Below are 21,186 nucleotides of genomic sequence, written 5' to 3'. Positions count from 1 at the left end.
CCTGGTACATTTTGCTGTTCAAACATGGGCCCCATATTCCATGTAGGACCTGAGAAAGCTGAGGAAGAAGGGTATGACTCCTTTAAGAAACCCTGCTTTACAGCGGAGCATTTACACTGCATTGTTGATGCTAAATAGAAGCAAAAAGGTAAACAGGGAGCCTGTATTCCAGAGCTGGGGGTTTGAATGTGGGGGTTTCTCAATCAAACACTTCCAGACCAGGCTTGAGGCTCTCACAGACCTGAGAAGGGGGCTGAGCCAGCCACCAAAGCCATGGCGGAGGAGGAACCAGCTGCAGCTTAGCTTAGCAGTTTTTTTGCTCATGGAGACAAAGACTAGAGCTAGGCAGTAAAGCAGGTGAAGATAAAAAAAAAAAAAAGAAAGAAAAAAAAGAAAAAAAAAACACCTCTAAGTAGGTTCCAGTGTGTATAAAAATGTGCATAGGCTTAAGAAAGAAAAGAGAAAGGATATAGACAGTCATAGGAAAAATAGCTTAAGAATGATAAACATTTTAAATAGAGAAGTAATGTAATATGTAAAAAATAAGCCACATGTAGATGAGAAATACACGGGGGGGGGGCTGCTGTGTTACATTTCAGGGCTCTGAATGTTGGCGAGTGGAAGGCAGCTGCCAAGAGGTGGGATTACAACAGGGACTGCTGAATTAAACCAGCCTAGATGCTTTTTAAGAATGTCTTAGCTTGGGGCTGGAGAGATGGCTCAGTGGTTAAGAGTGCTGACTGTTCTTCGAGAGGACTGGGTTCAATTCCCAGCACCCACATGGCAGCTCACAACTGTCTAAAGATCCAGTTGCAGGGCATCTGACACCTTCACACCAATGCACATAAAATAAAGTTAAATAAACCATAAAAAAAATTAAAAAAAAAGAATGTCTTAGCTTTAAGATAGAACTTTAAAGTGTATTGCTCTAGGGAAGAGGTTATGCTTTTGCTTCCACAGGAAATGAAAGGCTGTGGATTCATTCAAGGTGGACAGTGATCAGGTTTGATGGGGGAAACCTGAACATCCTGGCTATGGACATAAAGAAATAAACCTCAAAAAATGACAAGACAAGTGACATATATTTTTACCAAAGATAAAAAAAAAACATGAAACAAAAAAAAAATCATCTTTGATTGGTTTGTATACAATGGACAGTCTACGCTTGCGTTAATGCAGACATGTTACCTTTGCAAGTTTGTGTTCTCAGAGCAAGGGGACCAGACACCAATGAAAGCAGGTGGCCCAGGTATCCAGCCTCTCAGAATGCCTCTTTTGCAGTTTCCTCGAAGTTCTGCATCCAGAACAGTCTCAAGGCTTCCACAGACTATTCTACCCAGAACTGCACGTAAGCCCTGTGCTTTCCCATTGCACAGAGATGGGACAACAAATATTACAATTAATTTTCCCAGGAGTTAGCCAGGCAGTAGTTTCCTGAATCAAAGTCAGGGCAACAGGCCTTACCGGCATAACTGTCCCTGATGGCACTCATGTTCCCTCTAGGAAAAGAAGGTTGTATAGCTTCTGAACGTCTGCAGCCACCATTGATGTCTGTCCTGAGGATGGACTCTCAGCTGGAAGGGTGGAGCAGGGATAAGCAGAAGCAAGCCACACTCCAGGGAGGTCTGAGGTTCAGACTCTGAAAACACCAAATCTCCTGAGGCCCGCTTTGGATGTCGCCACCATCCCTGAGGTGCTGGGCAATTTGGAACTTCTTTCAGACAGAGCTCAAAGGAATTTTCCAGTGGCTCTGGGAGTTTATGAGTATTCCTTCATTTTCCTTCCTTTTTTCTCTTTTCTGTTTATCGTGTGTGTGTGTGCACACACGCACACACACGCGCGTGCACACCAGAACACGTGTGGGGGTCAGAGGATGATACAGCGGAGCCCACCAGTAACCCCGCTTCCACTTTCTTTTCTATGTGTATTTGGGTATTCTGCCTGAATGTGTGTCCGTGTCAGATCCCTGGGGACTGGATTACAGACAGTGGTGAGCCACCATGTGGGTGCTAGGAATTAAACCTGGGTTCTCTTACTGCGGAGGCATCTGGCAGGCACTGGCATCTTTTGTTTTCAATTGTGAGACGGGCTCTCATGTAATCCAGGCTGACTTTAAATTCCCTGTGTAGCTAAGGATGACTGTAAACTCCTGATCCTTCTGCGGCAGCCTTTCGAGCGCTGGGACCACAGGCAGACACCACCATGCACGCCAGCAATCCGGCAGCTTTGATGATTTCAATGCAGGCATGCTGTGGATCGCTTGGCAGGCCACTTTATAATCAAGAGCTACTTATAGACACTCAGTGCTTTAGAGTGGCTGTGTGCTTGATTTCACTCCAGGGCACTCTAGCACCTGCAACGGCAGGACGGAAGCCGGCTATATTGTCAGAGGAGGACTGGGGTCAATGGTGGTCACAGGCTCGGCAGCCTCACGAGCATCTCAAGCAGAGCCTATCGTATCCAGCACCAAATGGCTGTTAACATGAAAGTTCGGAGAGATAGGACTTTGGTTTTTTTGTCTGTTTGCTTGAGACAGGATCCAACGCTGTAGCTGGCCTCAAGCTTGAGACAGGATCCGACGCTGTAGCTGGCCTCAAGCTTGTGGTGATCTCCTGCCCCAGTCTCCCAAATGCTGGGATTAAGTCATTACTCCCAGCTTCATTTGCATTTATTTCCAAAATTATTTTGCCTTAGCAGTCGGTGAAACTTGAAGCATGGGCATTTATGTCTTAGCCTGTGCAACCGTCTGTACACAAATACAAACATCAGAATAAACTAAACCCTGGGCGGCTAAGGGAGCACTTCCTGTTTAAGGGGGGGACAAGAATGGAGACTGTGGGAGAGCGGAAGACGTCTTAAGCTTCTCTGAGCAGCATTTTGCGACTTTAAATTCGGAGTTGCATGGAAGCATTGTTCTTACAAGGGCTAATTAGCTCAAGTGTTCCCCAAAAACTCAGTAGCCAGATATAGTGGTATAGCCTGTAATCCTGGCACTCGGAAGACGTAAAGGCCGGTTCAAGGCGAGCCTAGGCTACACAGTGTGTTCCAGGAAGCCAGGGCTACACAGATCCTGTTTGGAAAAAGCAAACACCAAACAACAAACTTGGGTGGGTAAATGAACCAACCGGAGGAGAATTTTTACTGCTTCTGATGTTCCTTTTGAGTGTAAGCTTTGTGAATCCTGAGTTCATGTTTTAAAAGTACAATTGAGCATGGGGGCACACACCTTTAATCCCAGCACGCGGGAGGCAGAAGCAGGTGGATCTCTGTGAGTTTGAGGCCAGATCTACATAGTAAGGAGTTCAGGACAGTCAGAGCTACATACTGAGACCGGTCTAAAAATAATTTTTTTTTTAATTTTCAAAAGAAAGTACAATTTAAAGTTGGATATGAGCTGGAGATATGCTCAGTGCCTAAGAGCACCGGCTGCTCTTGCAGGGGACCCAGGTTCTGTTCCCAGCACTCGCCACCAGCTCTGGGGATCCGATGTCCTCTCCTGATCCCCTCAGGCACGACACACGTATACACATGCAGGCAAAACACCTGTGCACTTAGAATGCATGTGTGTTTAAAAGGAACGCTGGGAAGCATTCACTGCCTCCTCCCCTTTTGTTTTCCTTTGGCTTTCTGTTCCTCTTTTCTTTTTCTTTTTTTCCCCCCACTATTTTGAGAAAGAATCTAAGTTCCCCAGGCAACTCGCTCAAGGCCCTGCAGAGCGAACTTGCATTCGCCTCACTTGGTCTCCCAGGTGGAACCACTGATGCCAAGCGTTGCTTTTACATTTTACCAGGCTGTGTGCTGCAGGGCTCGGGAGACTGGCATTAGTGTAGCATAACCAGTGGCAGAACCAACTGGGCATGGCTAGACATCTTCAGGAATACGGTGAGGTGACTCTGAGAAGAACATGGACATATGCAGGAGGTGACCAGAGGGACTCACGTCCATATGTGATGGGAGAGCCTGGGAGGCCAGAGTCCCATCACTACCTCACCATTACAGTGCACAGAATGCCAGCTCAGAATTTACAGACATGGGGGAAGCCCTGGGGGAAGCCCCTAAATCTAGATCATTCGGTTTCTGCTGAACCCAAAATATAGATTAAGTTATTTTATTTTGTATTATTTTATTTGAGACAGAGTCTGACCGTATAGCCCTGTCTGGCCTCAAACTCACTGACAACCACCTGTCTCTGCTTGTGAGTGCTGGTGTTGAAAGACTCTATTTTTTTATTTTTTATTTTTTTTTTTGGTTTTTCGAGACAGGGTTTCTCTGTGGCTTTGGAGCCTGTCCTGGAACTAGCTCTGTAGACCAGGCTGGTCTCGAACTCACAGAGATCCGCCTGCCTCTACCTCCCAAGTGCTGGGATTAAAGGCGTGCGCCACCACCGCCCGGCTGTTGAAAGACTCTAAATGCATTTGTAAGCCCCTCAACTCTAAGACATTTTTCTAAAACCTTACACTCACTCTGTCTTGGAAAAGGGGCAGCCGCCTACACACATGCTGGACTGCTCATCCCCCTGTGTCCTTGCAAACAATCTTCAAACATAACTCCACTTTGGGAATTGAGACAAAGACAACCCACAGTTGTTGACTCAGTTCCTGATGTATTGATTTAGTCACTAGAATAAGGTCAGGAAGACCACAGAGATGCTCTCCCTTATCACCTGACCACACAACTATTCTCCTGTCCTGGAATAGACCAATCACTGCTAGTAACCCTTTGAATAAGCCAATCCAATAAGTTGGAAAACAACCTACAGGTCCCCCCCCCCTTGTGTCTGTGGCCTTTTGCTTTAAAAGATGGGCTGTAACAGCTATCGGAGGTCCTTCATAACCCGAACCTGAAGGGCCCTGTCATGACAGAATAAAAATCCTCTTGCTTTTGCATCAATTGCGCCTGTGTGAGTGGTGTCTGGAGCAACTCCTCCCTGATGATTGGACTTCTAGTCGAACAGTGTGTGCCATCATACCTGGCTTCAGGTTGTTTTAATTATAAAAGGGTAAAGTTAACTATCATCTATCCCTCAGCTTGTGCCGGAAGACTTTGGCCTGAGCAGCAGGTCCCAGAGCTGAGGAAGCAGCGGCGATGAACTGGGCTTTAGAGTTTGTGGGTGTGAGACTATATTCCGGCCTCTAGAGAGGGACCAATATTTTGCAACAAGAATAATTCATATTAATTTTCCACAGCCTGAGAAAATGGTCTCAAGAGCATTTGATTCCATTTGTTCCGGTGGCAGCTTCACTAAGCTAGCTTCTGCTGGCTAATTTGGTTTCCCAGGTAACCTGAAGGGTATTCTGGCTTGTTATGCATCACTCCTTCAGAGTGTCATTAAGGAGGTTTTGAGAACACAGTCAAATCAGGTTCCTGTACAAGTTGAGAGGTCTGGGCTGCAAACCCCAGGTCCAAACTCCGTTCCTGAATGACTGCGTGGAAGATCAGGATTTCTGGGTCTTTTCCAAGCTAATTACTAGCACTCAGTGAGGGCTAAGGGCAGAGTGAATGCTAGAGCCGGCAGGACTGTGGTGAGGGAGCGAGGGCACTGCCAGAAACTCGGTGTTAATCCTGAGACTCACTTGTGAGCCACATTAGTGACAGCCGTCTTATACCCTAAGATTCTCACATGGAGGAGTCAATCCTGGAGATAGAGTTTGAAATATAGAGAGGTGTATGTTCAAATTAATTAAAGTGTTGTTTATAATATTTGAAAGTAATTAATTACTTGATACCTCTCTGTGTGTATATATGGGGGATATGTGCATCTGAGTACAGGTTCCACGGAGAGTGGAAACCAGAGGCTTTGGACCCTGGAGATGGAGTTACCGGTGGCCATGAGCCACATGATGTGGGTTCCAGTAGTTGAATTCAGTTCCTCTGCAAGATCAAGATGTGCTCTTAGCCTCTGAGCCATCTCTCTATCCCTAGACTATCACAGTCCCCAAACTGGGTGGTTTGAACAATGGAAATGTATTTCCTTTCATTTCAGAAAGATGCAGTCAGATCCTTCAGGGGATAATTGTGACGGAGGAGGTAAAGACAGAATACGCACATCTTTTATGCTGGTCTAAGAATTAATTTCTTGAGTCAGTCTACCAGATAAGAAAGGGCTCCATGCCTCCAGGAACAAAAGGGGAAAAAGTCACAGGGGGCACCTGGATTTGAACCAGGACCTCTTAAACTGCAGTCGACTGCTGTGCCCCTAAGCTATATGCCCCCAAATGTGGTAGCTTCTTGTAAAACTAGCTTCATGATCTATGACCTCTCCAGCTGTGCTCTGGTTGTGTTGTCTGCTGGGGACTACCCAAGCTGTTCTCCTGCCCACAAGGGTTAGATCTGCTCCCTTCCCTGGTGGTTCCCACATACTCACACCCAAGCACCCCCTCCCAAGAGCGTCCTCTCCTTCCCCACTGTCACACCACTGGATACAATGCTCTCTGGTCAGACTTTTTACTTCTTTTGCATCTCCCCGCCCCACCCCCCACACACTTTTTCTGGTTTCCTTTCACAGGGGCTAAGGCCTAGGCCATAGAGGAGGCTGTTGGGGGCTTAGCCAATGCCAGGAAAGGCATCTGGCCAACTAAGTTGCAGGCTCATATTTAGGGGAAAGTGGAGTGTGCAAGAGTAGGGGCAGATGTTAGCAGAACTGGAGGGCCGAGGATGGACATGGAGACACCTGCCTTAGTAAATGGTACACTAGTAAGCTGGGTGTGTGACACACACCTCTAACCCCAGCACTTGGGAGGTAGAAACAGGAGGACCAGGAGTTCAAGGTCATCCTTGGTGTCTTGGCTGGTTGCTTTTGTCAATTTGACACAAAGTAGAGTATCTGGAAAGAATCTCAACTGAGAAAACCTCCGTAAGATTGGCCTGTAGGCAAATGTGTGGGACATTTTCTTGACTGGTGGTTGATATGGGAGGGTGGGCCACTGTGGGGTGTTGTCCCAAGGCAGATGGTCCTGCAGTGTATTAGAAACCAAACCGAACAAGCCAGTAGGAAGCATTTCGTCATGGTTTCTCTTTCAGTTCCTGCTTCAGGTTCCTGCCTCGGCTTCCCTCAGTGGGCTACCATCCAGGATACATAAGCCATTGTATATTGGCTTATACATTGTGCAAATGTACCACATTTTCCTTATCCATTCTTCAGTCGAGGGGCATTTAGGTTGTTTTCAGGTCCTGGCTATGACAAACAATGCTGCTGTGAACATAGTTGAGCACATGTCCTTGTGGTACGACTGAGCATCCTTTGGGTATATACCCAACAGTGGTATTGCTGGTTTCAAGACCCTTTTAAAGAGAATATTTTGTATGAGTATGGGTGTTTTGTCTGCATGTATACCCATGCACCACTAATGTTCCTGGTGTCTATAGAAGCCAGAGAGAGTCTCAGAGCCCCTGGACCTGGGGATTGGAGTCATAGGTAAGGCACGAGAAGCCACGTGGGTGCTGGGAATCAAACCCAGGCCCATTTGGAAGTTTTAACCACTGAGCCATTTCTCCAGCCCATTGAAACTCTCTTAGCCATTTCTGAGCAACAAGGTTCAGAAGAAATGGCCCTCAGTCTATGACTGCCTAAAACTTATTATTATTTCAGTTTCACTGCTCCATGGGTGCCGACTTCAAAGCACTGGGCTAACATGATTCAGATAATTTTATTTCTATAGAAATTTGACAGATAACAGGTACCCGTCTTAAAAGGAATAGTACAGGGACATTGTAGCAGCATATTGGCAATCCTGGTTTGTATAATGGTTTCCAATTATAAACTCAAGCCTAGAGTTAACCACCTGCACCAACCAGATGATGACAGGGGTGAGACTTGTAAGCAAATATAGAAGAAACTAGATGCGTTAAAATAAGTCGAGAGTGAAGCGCTATAACGGAATAAAAGGTATAGTACAGCTTTCTTCTGAAACATACGTTTCTGCTATCTTACCCCAAGTGTCCGCCTCAGCTTTGCCAGCTTTCATAGCTTTTGAGGCAAGGTATTATTATTTTGTAATAGCTGGCCTGGAACTCAATAGGTAGAGCAGGCTGGCCTCGAACTCACAGAGATCTTCCTGCCTCCGCCTCTGGAGAGCTGGGACTAAAGGTGTATGCCACCACACCCAGTGCCTTTACAACACTTATCTGTCCACTTCTTAGTGAATGGATTTGGTAATTATCTAAGGCAGGTCAGGCGGTTTTGTTCAGGAACAAAAGGTCCCAGTCTTGTGTATTTTGTCCTGGAGGAAGATAATTAAATGGCTGTAGGCCAGACAAAGGGCTATGAAGAAACGAGGCCAAAGAAGGGAAAGAGGAAGGGCCAATGTAAGTAGTGAAGTCAAGCAGGGTTCCTCACACTGTAAACCTCAGGAGCTTCAGGCCAGCCTGGGCTACTGCAATGCAAGACATGGACTCAGCATATCTAAGTAACAAAAGAGCAGAAGGGGAATACAGTAGTTATTTTTGTGGTACTCTGGCAGAACATCTACAGAAGCAATCTAATGGAAGGATTTATCTTAGGTCACAGTATAAGAACATATGGTCCATCACGGTGAGGAAAGCCTGGGTTGGCCTTTGTGTGTGCAGTACTGCCTCGTTTCTGGGTAGATCAAGCAGAGAGGGAAAGGCTTTTCTTTCGTTACCAGCTCCACAGCTTCAGACATGGGACCTGTTCTCTCCACAGCTCTCCCAAACCCAACATCTTCAGACTAGTCAAACTCCAGCACCTTCGCACTGGACTAGAGTGTCGTTCCCGCCCTGTCCCTGAGCACTCCCACTTCCTGTCTTCAAACATTCAGTTCCTGTCACGTAAGACTTTTTTCTGAGGTCCAGGCTGGCTAGGACTTGTTAAGACAGCGTTTCAAGTTGTGAGGCTGGCCCTGGATTCCCTATGAAACCAAGGATGAACTTGATCATTTGGCCTCCACATGCCAACTGCTGGGATTATGGGTCTACACCATAGCTGCCAGTTTATATGGTACTGGGGATCAAATCCACAGCTTTGTGAATTCTAGGCAAACATTCTACCAGGCTCTAGTCCTAGCTCCCATAGCACTTTCCCAAAACACTTGTTCATTCTTTGAGATTAATGCAACCAGATGCAGGCCCTTTGTGAGGGAGGACCCCTGGTGTCCTCACCCTGACAGGTGTTTGGGAAGTGATGCTTCCCTGAGGAAGGCACTGCAGAACAGGCCTAGTTTCAAAGTCCTTGTCCCCCTAGTATGACAGAGCAGCTGGGGACTTGTGTTCTACGGAGGCATTTGCTCATCAAGGAGTACTTTCCATGCTAAGGGTGGGTTTTCTTGTTTGCTTTTTGAGACAGGGTTTCACTGTGTAAAGACTTAGCTGTTCTAGAGCTTGGTTTGTAGACCAGGTTGGCCTCAAACCCAGAGCTCAGCCTGCCTCTGCCTCTCCAGCGCTGGGACTAAAGGCGTGTATCACCATGCCCGGATACTATGGGACCTTTAAAATGGCACTGGGGTCGCTATGAGGGTCCACGCTGAGTGTGGGATGTGTGTCATGTAAAGGGCTCAAAAGGATGCAAAGTAAGTGAGGTGCCACTAGCACCTGGGGAGGGGGAGACATCTGCTCGAGATCTCCCCAGGATAGCCTGACACTTTGCTCACACTGAGAATACAGCTGCAGCTGGGATGCACTTAACTTGCATTGGTAAATCATAAGGACAGGGCTACAGATTTTTTTTTTTGCTTAGAGAAGTAGAAAATAAAGGTTATCTTATAATCAATAGACCTCAGGATTAATGCAAGTTAATATATAAATATGGAGGCGGGAAGTGAATAGTGTACGGGGCCACCTTATGGACAGCACTTACCACCCATTCCACAGCTTCTGTATTTACGTGCACGTGACAGACATGTACACGCTTCATGTGTGTGTGTCCATCGAGGCCAGAGCTGCAGGCAGTTGTACTTCCAATGGCCCAGACACAGTGCCCTTCAGCCACCCCACCCAAGCCTGACTCCATGGTGCTTTTGATCATTTTTTCTTTCAGAATTTCAACATGGACACACAGTTGAAAATAACTCACTGTTACCCAAATCTGGAGCTAAATAATATTACTGCAAAATAAACAAGCAAACTTTGGCAGGATCATCAGGACAAGGGGGAGAGTTTACAGTTCTTCCTAAATATTTATTTGTAGGTTTTAAGCGAATATGTGAAAACTACCTCCAGATGTAGACAGAGACCAGAGAGACAGCGAGCAGCACAGGTCTCTTGGCCATATCCTTCCAAAGCGGAGACGATGACACAGTTCCCTCCAGGAGCCCTCGGGAACACACATGCATTTATTCAAAACATGGGGCCACTGGCGAGACGTGGGGTATTTGCCAACTCTGTCCTTGAACTCCTACGGGATATTTTGTTTCTTTAAACAGGGACGTGACCTTGAACTTCTGACCCTTCAGCATTAACAGGAATGCTAGATCACAGGTAGGTGCCCTCACAGCCAGTTTAACTTGAAGTGGGGACTGAACCATGGTTCCATCATGCATGCCAGATGAACAATGGTAAGTCACATTCCCAGCCCTGCCCTCTGGAACTCTTGGAAACTAGTTTTGAATAGAGTTGCTCCGATGGAAGCAGAACAACTCAACTTTTTAAAATTGTAGCAATCCTAACTCGTCAGCAGCCCTTGCTGGGTGAAAAGCCCACGCTGCTGCCTGAACTGCTGAGATGGTGATATCAGGGAGCCACAGAGTCAGGGCCTCTGCCGCTGCTGGCAGATATACTCATGCTTCATTCTTCCTTCCTCTGTTTCTGCAACATTTCGGGACAGGAACCTTCGCAGCAGCAAGAATCTCAGGGGCACTTAGCACCGGCAGTCCATGGGAGAGAACCATCCCCTGGGAAGCCTACAGATGGCAGGTGCCACACATCTGACCCAAGAAGTGTCCCTTAGGAGAGGCAGCTTGGGTTCAAGGGGACCTAGAAGCCCTATGTTGCCTCATTAGGGACTCTCTGGGTGCTACCCTGCATTCTCCATTTTTACAGACAGACAGTTATGCAGAGATCCCACGAGACCTTCCTGACCATGGTCGCTGAGCTGCTGACCTCTGCCACAGGCCTTATGGTCCTGACTGGCCTTAGTGTCCTTGGATCTGGGGGCGATAGAAGGGTCACTGGAAAACTTTCCCCTAGCTGCACCCTTAAGGAGACTTGTAGGTGACTCAAAGCTTGGTGAGCTCTTCTCACCAGCCACGTAAGCAGAGGAGGCTGAGCGGGCATGACTGCCCTGGTGGCGCACCAGCCAGGAGCGACAGGTAAAGCTCTTGCCACACTGGCCGCAGGTAAAACGCTTCTCCTGAGAGTGGCTGCGCAGGTGCCGTAGGAAACTAGGTTTGTGCGTGAAGCAGGAGCCACACTGGGTGCACTGGAAAGCATGCTCACCAGAGTGCACACTCTGGTGCACTGTCAAATTGGCCAGGCGTGTGAAACGCTTGTCACATTGGGTGCATGGAAATGGTTTCTCACCCGTGTGTGTGCGCCGATGTTCCACCAGGGTGGACAGGCGCCCAAAACGACGGCCACACTGTGCACATGGGAAAGGCCGCTCTCCCGTGTGGGTGCGCTGGTGCTCCAGCAGTGTGGACAGGCGGCCAAACCGCTTTTCACACTCAGCGCATTTATAAGGCTTCTCCCCAGTGTGTGTGCGGTAGTGCGTGGTAAGTGTTGACTGGTGGACGAAGCTCTTGCCACACTGGACACAGGTGTAGGCACGCTGGGCAGTGGATGCACGACGGTTCCTGGTGAGAGTGACCTGCTGTGTGGCATTCTGGGGGCACTGGAGACTGGCAAAGGGTGGAGATCCATGGTGTGGGTGCGCATGCTGAGTGCTGAGCTCTTTGACAATGAAGTCCTGGCCATTCTCAGTGCCCTCAGTGGCTGGCACAGACTGACTCGGAGAGCCTCGGGGGAGGGAGGCCACCTCTCTCTCTCTGGAAACGGGGAGCAGGTCCCCACAGGTTCTCCTCTCAAAGTCCTCTTTGCTGGAGCTCCCTTCAGTTGCCCACGCTGGGTCTGGTAGCACGGACTCTCCTTCCAGGATCCTTTTCTTGTTAGCTAGCCAGGTTTCTGGTGGGGAGAGACAGAGATGAGTCATTCCTGCCATAGGCCTGGCGCTGGGCTGCCTGATCCCCCTGTTCTTTGGTATGGAAGGCCTGAGGTTCACATGACCCTGTCACTGAAGGCCCTCCCTCTGGTCCTAACCTACGTATCTCCCACTTGCCTTCTGCCAGAGGCCCACTCTGTACCTTCTGCATGTCATCCAAATGCCCTAACAGCTAAGTTGTGTACCTCTGCTTAAGGCCTCTTCTCATCGATACTTCAACAGCTCCCACGAGCAGCTCCCCAGCAGCCCCTGATATGTGCCACCAAGACCAAGAATGAGAAAGCCTACCACACCCTGGTTCTGATTCTGGTGCAGAGACAACAGGACAACACAGGATACTTGCTCGCTGCCACTTCCAGACATGAATACAGAAAGCCCCCTGGAGGTGTTCATAGACCCAGATATACAGCCTATCGCTGGGCTTCACCTGAGCACAGATAGGCACTGGTTGTCTCTCGCAGACTCTTCTCATATGCCTCTTCCTCTTGCTTGATCCAGGGGAGAACACTGTGGGGGGATTCCAGCTGGCCTGGTTCTAAGGAAAAGAAGCCCCGAGGGCATCAGATGTCACGACCTCTAGTGACCACAAGGAACTCCCAAAAGAATCACAGAGCCCAGGAAAGGCAGAATAAATAAGTGCTGGGATTTCTGGTAAGACTAAAATACAGTATGATAGGAGTCAGGAGAGCTGAGGGACAAGGCTTCTGAATGACCACGGCCAGCAGCCTTTCCTGTAGACCACACCACCCGTCTTCCTGTAGGGAAGAACAGCTCGAGTTTGCCTGAGCCCACAGATCCCTCCAGAATACAGACCACATTTTGAGAACACTTCAAGCAGATAAACAACAGGATTAAATAAAGGCTCAGACTTTTCCAGTCCCATGATCTCTGATGATTTACCCAACCTCTCTGAAGCTTACTTCATTTATGTATGCGAAAAGACAAAACCTACAAGAGATTTAAATGGATCAATATTTATAGTCTATAAGTATGAACTTTGTTAAATTGGAAATAAATGCATTGTACTAAGAGAAAGGGGCAATTCTTTCCCTCCTGCTAGTTTTTTGGGTCCCCCCCCCGCCCAAAGCAGGGTTTCTCTGTGGCTCTGACTATCCTGGAACTTGTTTTATAGACCAGGCTGGAAGAAAGGTGAGGTGTGCACGGTGCGCACCACTACCCCAGTTCCACCTGCTTTTGCCTCCCGAGTGCTGGAATGTGGGTTTTATCAGTCTCTGGCAGCCTAAGAAACACAGTACCCTAGGACAGGTGTCCTTCAAGGGTCAAGTGACCCCACTAGTCTGTTCCAATCTCTAAGATCCATATCCATAGCACAGCACATCATGCATGCTCTCCCCCAATGAATAAATGTTAAGAAACTTAAAAGAGGAAACCATTTCAAGCCACAACTATCTAGCTACCAATCACATACTTCAATATTGTTCTAAGTTTGGACCTGGAAATACAGGGTCAGCTTTCCATTATTCTGGTGGCACCTGTGGTCCAATCATACTAAGAAGATGCTCCCCAATCACAAGTACCCACCTCCCCTACACAGGCTGCTTCCATAATTTTAACCTAACAGCTGGAAAATTCCATTTTTAACATGAAGCACTTCAAGCTTTGGAAAACGAAGTCAACAGTAATATACCACCTGGGTAAAGCACTTGCTACCAAGTCTGATGACCTGAGTTGAATTCTTGGAGCCCACATATTAGAAGGAGAAAAGTGATTCCCACAAGTTATCTTCTAACTTACACACACATTGTGAGGTCTCTGAGTATGTACACCAATAATAAGAACAGCAGCTATGCTGGGAGGGGCTTGGGATGGGGGAGGTAGCCAATAAAGAGAGGCTTTAAAAAATATTGTACATATGTACATATGTATCTGTGCACACGAGTGCAGTGTGCTCAGAGGACAGAAGGTGTTATCCCCTGGAGCTCATAGATGCCTATATGGGTACAGGTGCTGGAATCATACTCAGAGCCTTTAGATAGCAGCATGTGCTCTTAGCTTCAGAGCACTCTCCAGTCCACGAGAAGTCTTTTAAATTGAGCCTGGTGGTGCACAACTGTAATCCCAGGACTTAGAAGGCAGAGGCAGAACGACAGATACAAGCTCAAGGCTGGTCTATGTAAGTTCTAGGCCAGCCAGATCTAATAGCAAGACCGTATCCAGAGAGAGAATGTCTGACCTCTGCACTACTGAGCAAAAACACATTCATACAAAAATGCACTTGCATAATCTAAAGGCCGGAGGCCCGTCAGCCCCTGCCAGGTGACCCTAACCAGCCTCTCAGACTCCAAGGTGTCCAAATCACTTAAACATGTTGAAACTGTAATGCTTACCAACTGAAGATCCTCAGAAATTTGGCAGGAAGAGCTGCCTCTGGAAAATAAAGCGAGCTTACACCAAATGACAGTGGAGAAGCTATTGGGGGAAGGAGTGACTGGTAAGACAGCAAGGACCATCCAAGGCTAGGCAGTCCTAAGTCCCCTGAGGACACCCATCCACAGCAAAGTTCTGGGCACCTCCAAGGACATACCAGCCAACACCCATTTCATGGGTCCTCAGTGAACCAACAAGTGCCACTAACTACTAAGCAAGCCCTTCCTGCTTATACTCCATTCTCAAGTGCTATTGGCTGATTTCTGTATCCTGGCACTGTACCCTCTCTGTGGTATCCCCACCCATGCAGGGACCCCCAAAACACTTTTAACCTCAGTGCAACTTGCCAACCAGTCAGTGTGTTCTTTCTTAATTTAGCTCCCTTCAAATGAGGGCTTTTCTCCTCAAATATAGTAAAAATCTAAAAACAAGGGAATGGGCAGACCTGGGTTTGGTTCCCAGCACCTACATGGGGATGCTCACCACTGATTCTTAGCTCCATTTCTGGGGGGTCTAACATCACATGTGTACAGTGCCACCACAGGCACATGCAGACACACATACCTCCAACATGGAATGGTACCTATTCCCCTTTCAGCAGGAGTGGTCTCTTCTTCTACTGTTTCTTTCATTTGAACTAAGGATTTCTTCACCTTTCAAAAAGCCAGGGTGGTTCACACCTAGAATTCCAGTACTCCAGAGGCTGAGGTAGGAGGCCCAAATTCAAGGTCAGCCAGAGTCACCCAGTAACTTCCAGGCCAGTCTGGGTTAGAGTAAGATCCTATCAGGAAAAAAGGCTGGAGTGGGAGGGGGCTTCCCATAGCATTCACAAGGTTCAATCTCTAGCAGCAGGAAAGCAAAGGAAAGCAAACAGCTTTGTGATCTGCACTCCACCTTAGTGCTGTTACCGAGGAGAATGAAAACTGAGCTCTCACTCTCGCTGTTTGTCACTCTAGAGTGTGCCAAGCACCGCGTGGAAGGGAAACAGCAAACTAAGACTCCTTCCCTAAAGAGAACACACCTTGGTGGAAGCAGGGTAAAGAGCTGGGTCACGGCCATAGACAGGGCATCAGAAGTCTGACGGAGGTGATAAACTATCTGCCTCACTTTTGACCCTTTCCCACAGTTCCTGGACTGACAGCAAAATTCAGTGGTGGAATAAGAATAAGTATAGTTACAAACTAAGTCCTAGAGGGACAAACAAAGCAGGGGAGGCCTCCACTCCACAGAAATGAACTGAGAGGAACTGGACAGTGAGGAGCAGATTCTAATCTGTGTGTCTCCACTGATGTCTTGGATAAGCAATTTAACCTTCCTGCAAGCTCCAAGATGATGCAAGAGCTGGGGATGTAGCTACAAAATTCCAGATCTAATCAAGTATCATATAAAAACACACTTCTGAACACGAGGCTGGAGGACCTAGTGTTTACTGCGAGCCCTCAATTCTCAGACCTGAGATATCTTCACAAAGCATGCCCATGGGGCTGGAGATGGCCCAGTGGTTATGAGCACTGAACACTCTTCCGGAGGACTAAGGTTCAGTTCTGAGCACATACATGGCAGCTCACAACCATCTACAGCTCCAGTTCCAGGTAATCTGGCCTCTGCAGGCACCAGGCATGCATAAGATACATAGACAGACACACGCAGGCAAAACCACCCATACATACAAAATAGAAACATGTCTACACTTAATTCTAAAGATGGGAATTAAAGATATCTTCTAAAGCCTCTAAGACCAATCTGCTCTGGCTCTCAGATCCAAAGGTCTCAACACACCGAGGAAAAGAATGAAACACATTTGGAAGCCTCGGGGACGTCTCTTACCCAGAGCACCCAGCACCTCACGGCTCTCTTTTGCTACGTCCTTGCAGAGCTCTTTCTGCCAGTCTTCCGGGCCGCCTTCCTGTTGCTCAGGGAAACACTCAGCCACCTCTTCAGTAGTTATAGAAACCTGGAGGAATACAAATCCCCACACCCTTTCAGAGAACAGCCAGAAACGGCTCCAAAATTATGGGCACCACTGACCAAATGCTAGCCTCTGCCCACATTTCCACAGAAAAGTGTCTTCCCAGCTCCTGTGCACACCTGCATCTTCAGTTGGAAGCTGAATGGAGATGCTTTCTTAGATTTCCTCTTTCGAAAGTCATCCTGGGGCCTTCCTTCTAGCCCACCTCCATTCCTCTGTGTCAGCTGTCTATACAGAACACTTTCTACCAGAGATCCCCCCAGTGGCCACACCACGCTGAGACGCAGATCAGTGCCTCATCCAGCCATCGTCAGAGAAGCATATTCCTGTAATAGGTGAGAACTAGCAAAGACCCACAACTAGACAACGTGCAGAGCGAGAAACTTTGGAGCATTCAGTCCTAAATGGAGTATCTTCATCAGCCCTCCCCTCACGGCTCAGGGATCTATGTGGAAAAGGAGGAAGAAAGACTGTGGGAGTAAGAGGCAGCAGTGTCCTCCAGACACAGCCAGGCTGATGTCCATGTGAACTGGCAGATACGGAGGGAAGTCCCACCCCTAACTAAGAAGCTATCTGCAGTTAATAGCTGACAGCAAAGGAATGAGCAGTTTTTCAGTGGCATCTCACTGGGTATATTTAACCACACTTCATGGCAGATCCAGTAGTTAGACAACATAAAACAAATTAAATGGTATTTTTATTGACTTTGCTTAATTTTGCTTTGTTTAGACATGCTTTTGTCTTATTAGTCTTTTGTTTGTATATTTTGGTATCTGCCTTTTTTTATTTGCGCGTGTGTGTGTGTGTTTTCAAGACAGGGTTTCTCTGCGTAGTTTTCAGAGATTCACCTGCCTCTGCCTCCCAAATGCTGGGATTAAAGATGTGCACCACCACTGCCCAGCTGTTTTGGTGTGGGGTTTTTGTTGTTGTTGTTGTTCTTTAAAAGAGAGAAAAGAATGTAAATTTGGGTGGGTAAGGAGATAGGAAGGCTCTGGGAGGAATTAGGGGGAGGGGAAAACATGATCAAAATATATTGTATGAAAACAATTTTTTTTCTTTCTTTCATTTTCTTTTTTTTCCCCTCTGAGACAAGGTTTCTCTGTGTAGTCCTGGCTATCCTGGCACTCTGCAGACCAGCCTTGTCTTGAACTCTAAGATCCACCTGCCCCTGCCTCTGAGTGTTGGGATTAAAGGTGTGTGCCATCAACTGAAAACAATTCTTTTCAATTAAAAAAAAAAAAGGTGGGGGGAACCATTCTGGGATAACTGCTGTTGCTCAAACATGTCCTTCCCAACAACTCACTCTACTGCCTAAGCAGACAACTTGCCAGTGTCACACCCTCCTGACATTTTAAAAAGCTCTTAAGGTTCACTGTAGTTGACTGGAGGCCTCCCTTTACTCTATGAATACCTTGGGGGCTTCATCCTTGTTGCTAGCGGGCAGCCTCAGGACCCAGGAGTTCCGGGTTTGCATCTGGCTCTCCAGGTTCTCCAGCCGCCGCTGCAGCAGCCCGTACTCCTGCAGCAGGGTTCCCAGCACGGCCCACTTGCTCTCCAGCTGGCTGCTGAGCTCCATGGCTGTCTTCTCGAAGTCAGCCAGCCTCTTCTCAGCTGACCCTGTTCGTATTTCCAGGCTTTGAAGATGGACAGCCTGGGACTCTGTTTTCTTCTCCACCGCCTGAACAGCAGCCAGGATGGCTAAAAGGGAGATTTCCGCAGACTGGATCTGGGCCTGTTGTTGGAGGTCAGTCCCCACATGCCAGTCCTGTGACCAGAGACAAGGAGATGGGTTGGCTTCCAGAAGAAGGCCAAGAATTGTTCTCAGTACAGTAAGATCAGGATCTTCTGGAATGGGTTCAGACTCCAGTCAAAGACAACAGACACCAGACCCTACAGAACCTTCATGGGAAGAATACTGAACCTAGAGTCACTGCAATGGAAAATTAAATAGTGAGCATTCAAATGTATACCAGATTTAATCTTGCTCTGTCGCAGAATATTTATTTAACTATGCAAAGATGTAATGAATTTATTTTACAACGAAAAGATATGATATATGTTACATTTGTTTAGTTTGTCAAATATTGAACTATGTTAAGATGTGTTGCTTGCCTGCTTAAGGCACCTGATTGGTCAATAGCAAGGGAGGAGGTATGGGGAGGGCTTCTGGGCAGGGAGAGTAAGTAGGAGGAATTTTGGCTCAGGGGCCAGCCAGATACAGAAGCAGGAAAGTAGGGCAGACAGAATGAAAGAAAGGTAAAAAAGCCCGAGGCAAAACGTAGCCGAACAGAACCAGGTTAAGTTCAGTTAAAAGAGCTAGTGGGATAAGCCTAAACTACGGCCCAGCATTCATAACTAATAAGTCTCCGTGTCTTTATTTGGGAGCTGGCTGGCAACCCAAAGAAAACCCCAACCCTACTACTCTACTTTTACTAACCACCTTTTTGTCCTCTGGAGACACAGCCCAACAAGACCACAAAACCTGCATACCCAATGGCAATCTCAGCTCCTCCTCTCCCCCACACAGGGTTTCTCAATGTCCCTGGCTGTCCTGGAACTCACTCAGTAGACCAAGCTGGTCTTGAACTCAGAGATCTGCCTGCCTCTGCCTCCTGAATGCTGGGATTAAAGGTGTGCACCACCACAGCCCAGTCCCCTCACCTCCTCTCACAGCAGCTTCCCCCACAGTGAGGCCCTGCAGTTCTCACCTCAGTGATTCTAATGCTGTGTGAATTCCTGACCTGCCCGAGATACTAGGTGTCTTAGTTAGGGTTTCTGCTGCAGCGATGAAACACCACGACCAAAAGCAACTTGACTAGAAAATGATTTCCTTTGCTTACACTTCCACATCGCTGTCTATCACTGAAATCAGGGCAGGAACCTGGAGGCAGGAGTTAAAGCAGAGGCCATCGAGAAGTGTTGTTTAGTGGCTGGTTCCTCATGGTTTTCTCAGCCTAATTTCTAATAGAACTCAGGACCACCAGCCCAGATGTGGCCCACCCACAATAGGCTGGGCCTTCCCACACCAAACACTAGCTAAGAAAATGCCCTTCAGGCTTGTCTACAGCCCAACCTTTTGGAGATATTTTCTCAGTTGAGGTTCCCCCCTCTCAGACGACTCCTGCTTGTGTTAAGTTGGACACAAAGTCTCTGTGCCTGAGGTACCTCATCAACCAGCCCCTGAATAGTCACCACACTGGAAGGCTTGATCTTAGCTTAGGGGCCAGAGAAAGCTGAAGGCAAGCATCATAGTCAAAAGGAAATAACCCCGAAAATACTCTGTCTAAAGGAGCTGGACAGTGAGTGCTTCATGTATAACAAAATAATGAGACAAAGAGCAAGGAGCTCCTCTGTGGGGATAGCAGGTCTCTTCCAGAACTGGATTCTGTGCAGGTTGGGGCTAAGATACACTATTCCCTCTAAGGCTCTGTATTCTCAATTACAAGGACATCATGACTTTCTCTCTCTTAGGTGGTCAAGAATAAGCTACAGGTATGAAACAGCTCTCAGGTTGCATGGCATTACCTTATACTGTATTACTAATAAACACAAAGGTTCCAGACCACTGACCAGAATTTTTATATATTATAAACCAAAGACTGAAATTAATCAACTTTTGTGACACTAAACTTTCTCCAAGACATCTTCCATAAAAAGACACAGCAAAGTGCCCCACACAGTTGGATACTTGTCACTGACACCTTTCCTCCCTTCTTTTACAGCACCATGGTGCCATCCTGGGTTCTGACCACTGACCAGTAATAAGCTATGGCTGGGAGGAGTCTTCACAGATAAGGGTCAAATATCTTCGTTTCTCTGTGACCCTTGCCACAAATCTGGCACCCAGAAGTGTCTCTGAAGTTACTGCAAAGCTATTGCTAGCAGATGACCTCTACCTTCAGAGACAGTATCTCAGCAGTTCATTCGCACGAGTTGGAAGCCAATAGGTCAAGCCTGAGCTTAAAACACACCTAACCAACATCTTCTATAACGATGACTCCCCCCTACCAACTACAATAGCAAATCTTCCTGGGGGTTATTGGGAAATAGCAGGTGAGGGTGTATGCATCCACCCTGAATGTAATCGAGTTCAGGCCTGAAAACCATGGAACCCCCGTAAGGACAAGATTATGGCTCCCAGGACCAAAAGGGCTAGCTGGAGGGGCCTTAGCTCAGGAATAGATCTGAGATGGCCAATAATGGTGGAGAGATCCCGGAAAAGGAGTCCCGTGGAGTTAAAACGTCCACAGCCGGTGTATCGGGCCCAGACATTTCCTGGTTAAGCTCAATTGGCTTATATTATGAATGATCAAAATCCGGACAAGAGACAAGGCATAGGAGTCCTAGTCTTCCTCCCTGAGACTCTACCGAGATCAATCCAATTTCAGGAGGTGATGTGTTCCAGGCAAATTCAGAGACCGTTTCGCATCCCCACAAGGTCTGTGCCGACCGCCCTTACCGGAGCAGCAGCCGCCTCGGTCATGGCTGCGCGCGATCCTGCCTCGTCTCAGAGTTGCCGCTGCGATATTCCCTACCGACGGTCCTTTTTGCCCACACGCAACAGACTCGGACGACCGTCCGGGGCAAATAGCCTCGGGACAGAAAGTACAGAGACGAGAGCTAGCGGTGTCTGGGCTGCTCCTCCACTGCTCCCGCGGCTGGATCGCAGGCCCCACCCTCCGCAAGCAGGCTTCTCATTGGCTAGCCATGGAGGTCCCGC

General features: G+C 47.7%; 1 protein-coding gene across 2 annotated transcripts; it reads right to left on the bottom strand.

The window, feature by feature from the left end:
- Positions 1-7,632: 7,632 nt before the first annotated feature.
- Positions 7,633-21,153, bottom strand: LOC142839098 (uncharacterized). Of its 2 annotated transcripts, XM_075954960.1 has the most exons (5): positions 20,926-21,153; positions 17,878-18,231; positions 16,325-16,451; positions 12,537-12,644; positions 7,633-12,072 (listed from the first exon to the last, which is right to left on the bottom strand). In XM_075954960.1, exons 1-5 carry the CDS (start codon positions 20,947-20,949, stop codon positions 10,967-10,969), a joined length of 1,719 nt encoding a protein of 572 aa, XP_075811075.1. In that variant the 5' UTR covers positions 20,950-21,153; the 3' UTR covers positions 7,633-10,966. The 2 variants fall into 2 exon arrangements, with proteins under 2 accessions (XP_075811075.1, XP_075811076.1); XM_075954961.1 differs by lacking the exon at positions 12,537-12,644 and having other exon boundaries at positions 10,106-12,072.
- Between the last annotated feature and the right edge of the window lie 33 nt (positions 21,154-21,186).

The sequence above is a fragment of the Microtus pennsylvanicus genome, chromosome 21 (genome assembly GCF_037038515.1).
Source record: "Microtus pennsylvanicus isolate mMicPen1 chromosome 21, mMicPen1.hap1, whole genome shotgun sequence".
NCBI lineage: Eukaryota > Metazoa > Chordata > Mammalia > Rodentia > Cricetidae > Microtus > Microtus pennsylvanicus.
Note: the sequence above shows the minus strand (reverse complement) of the source record. Positions and strands in the feature narration are given on the sequence as shown.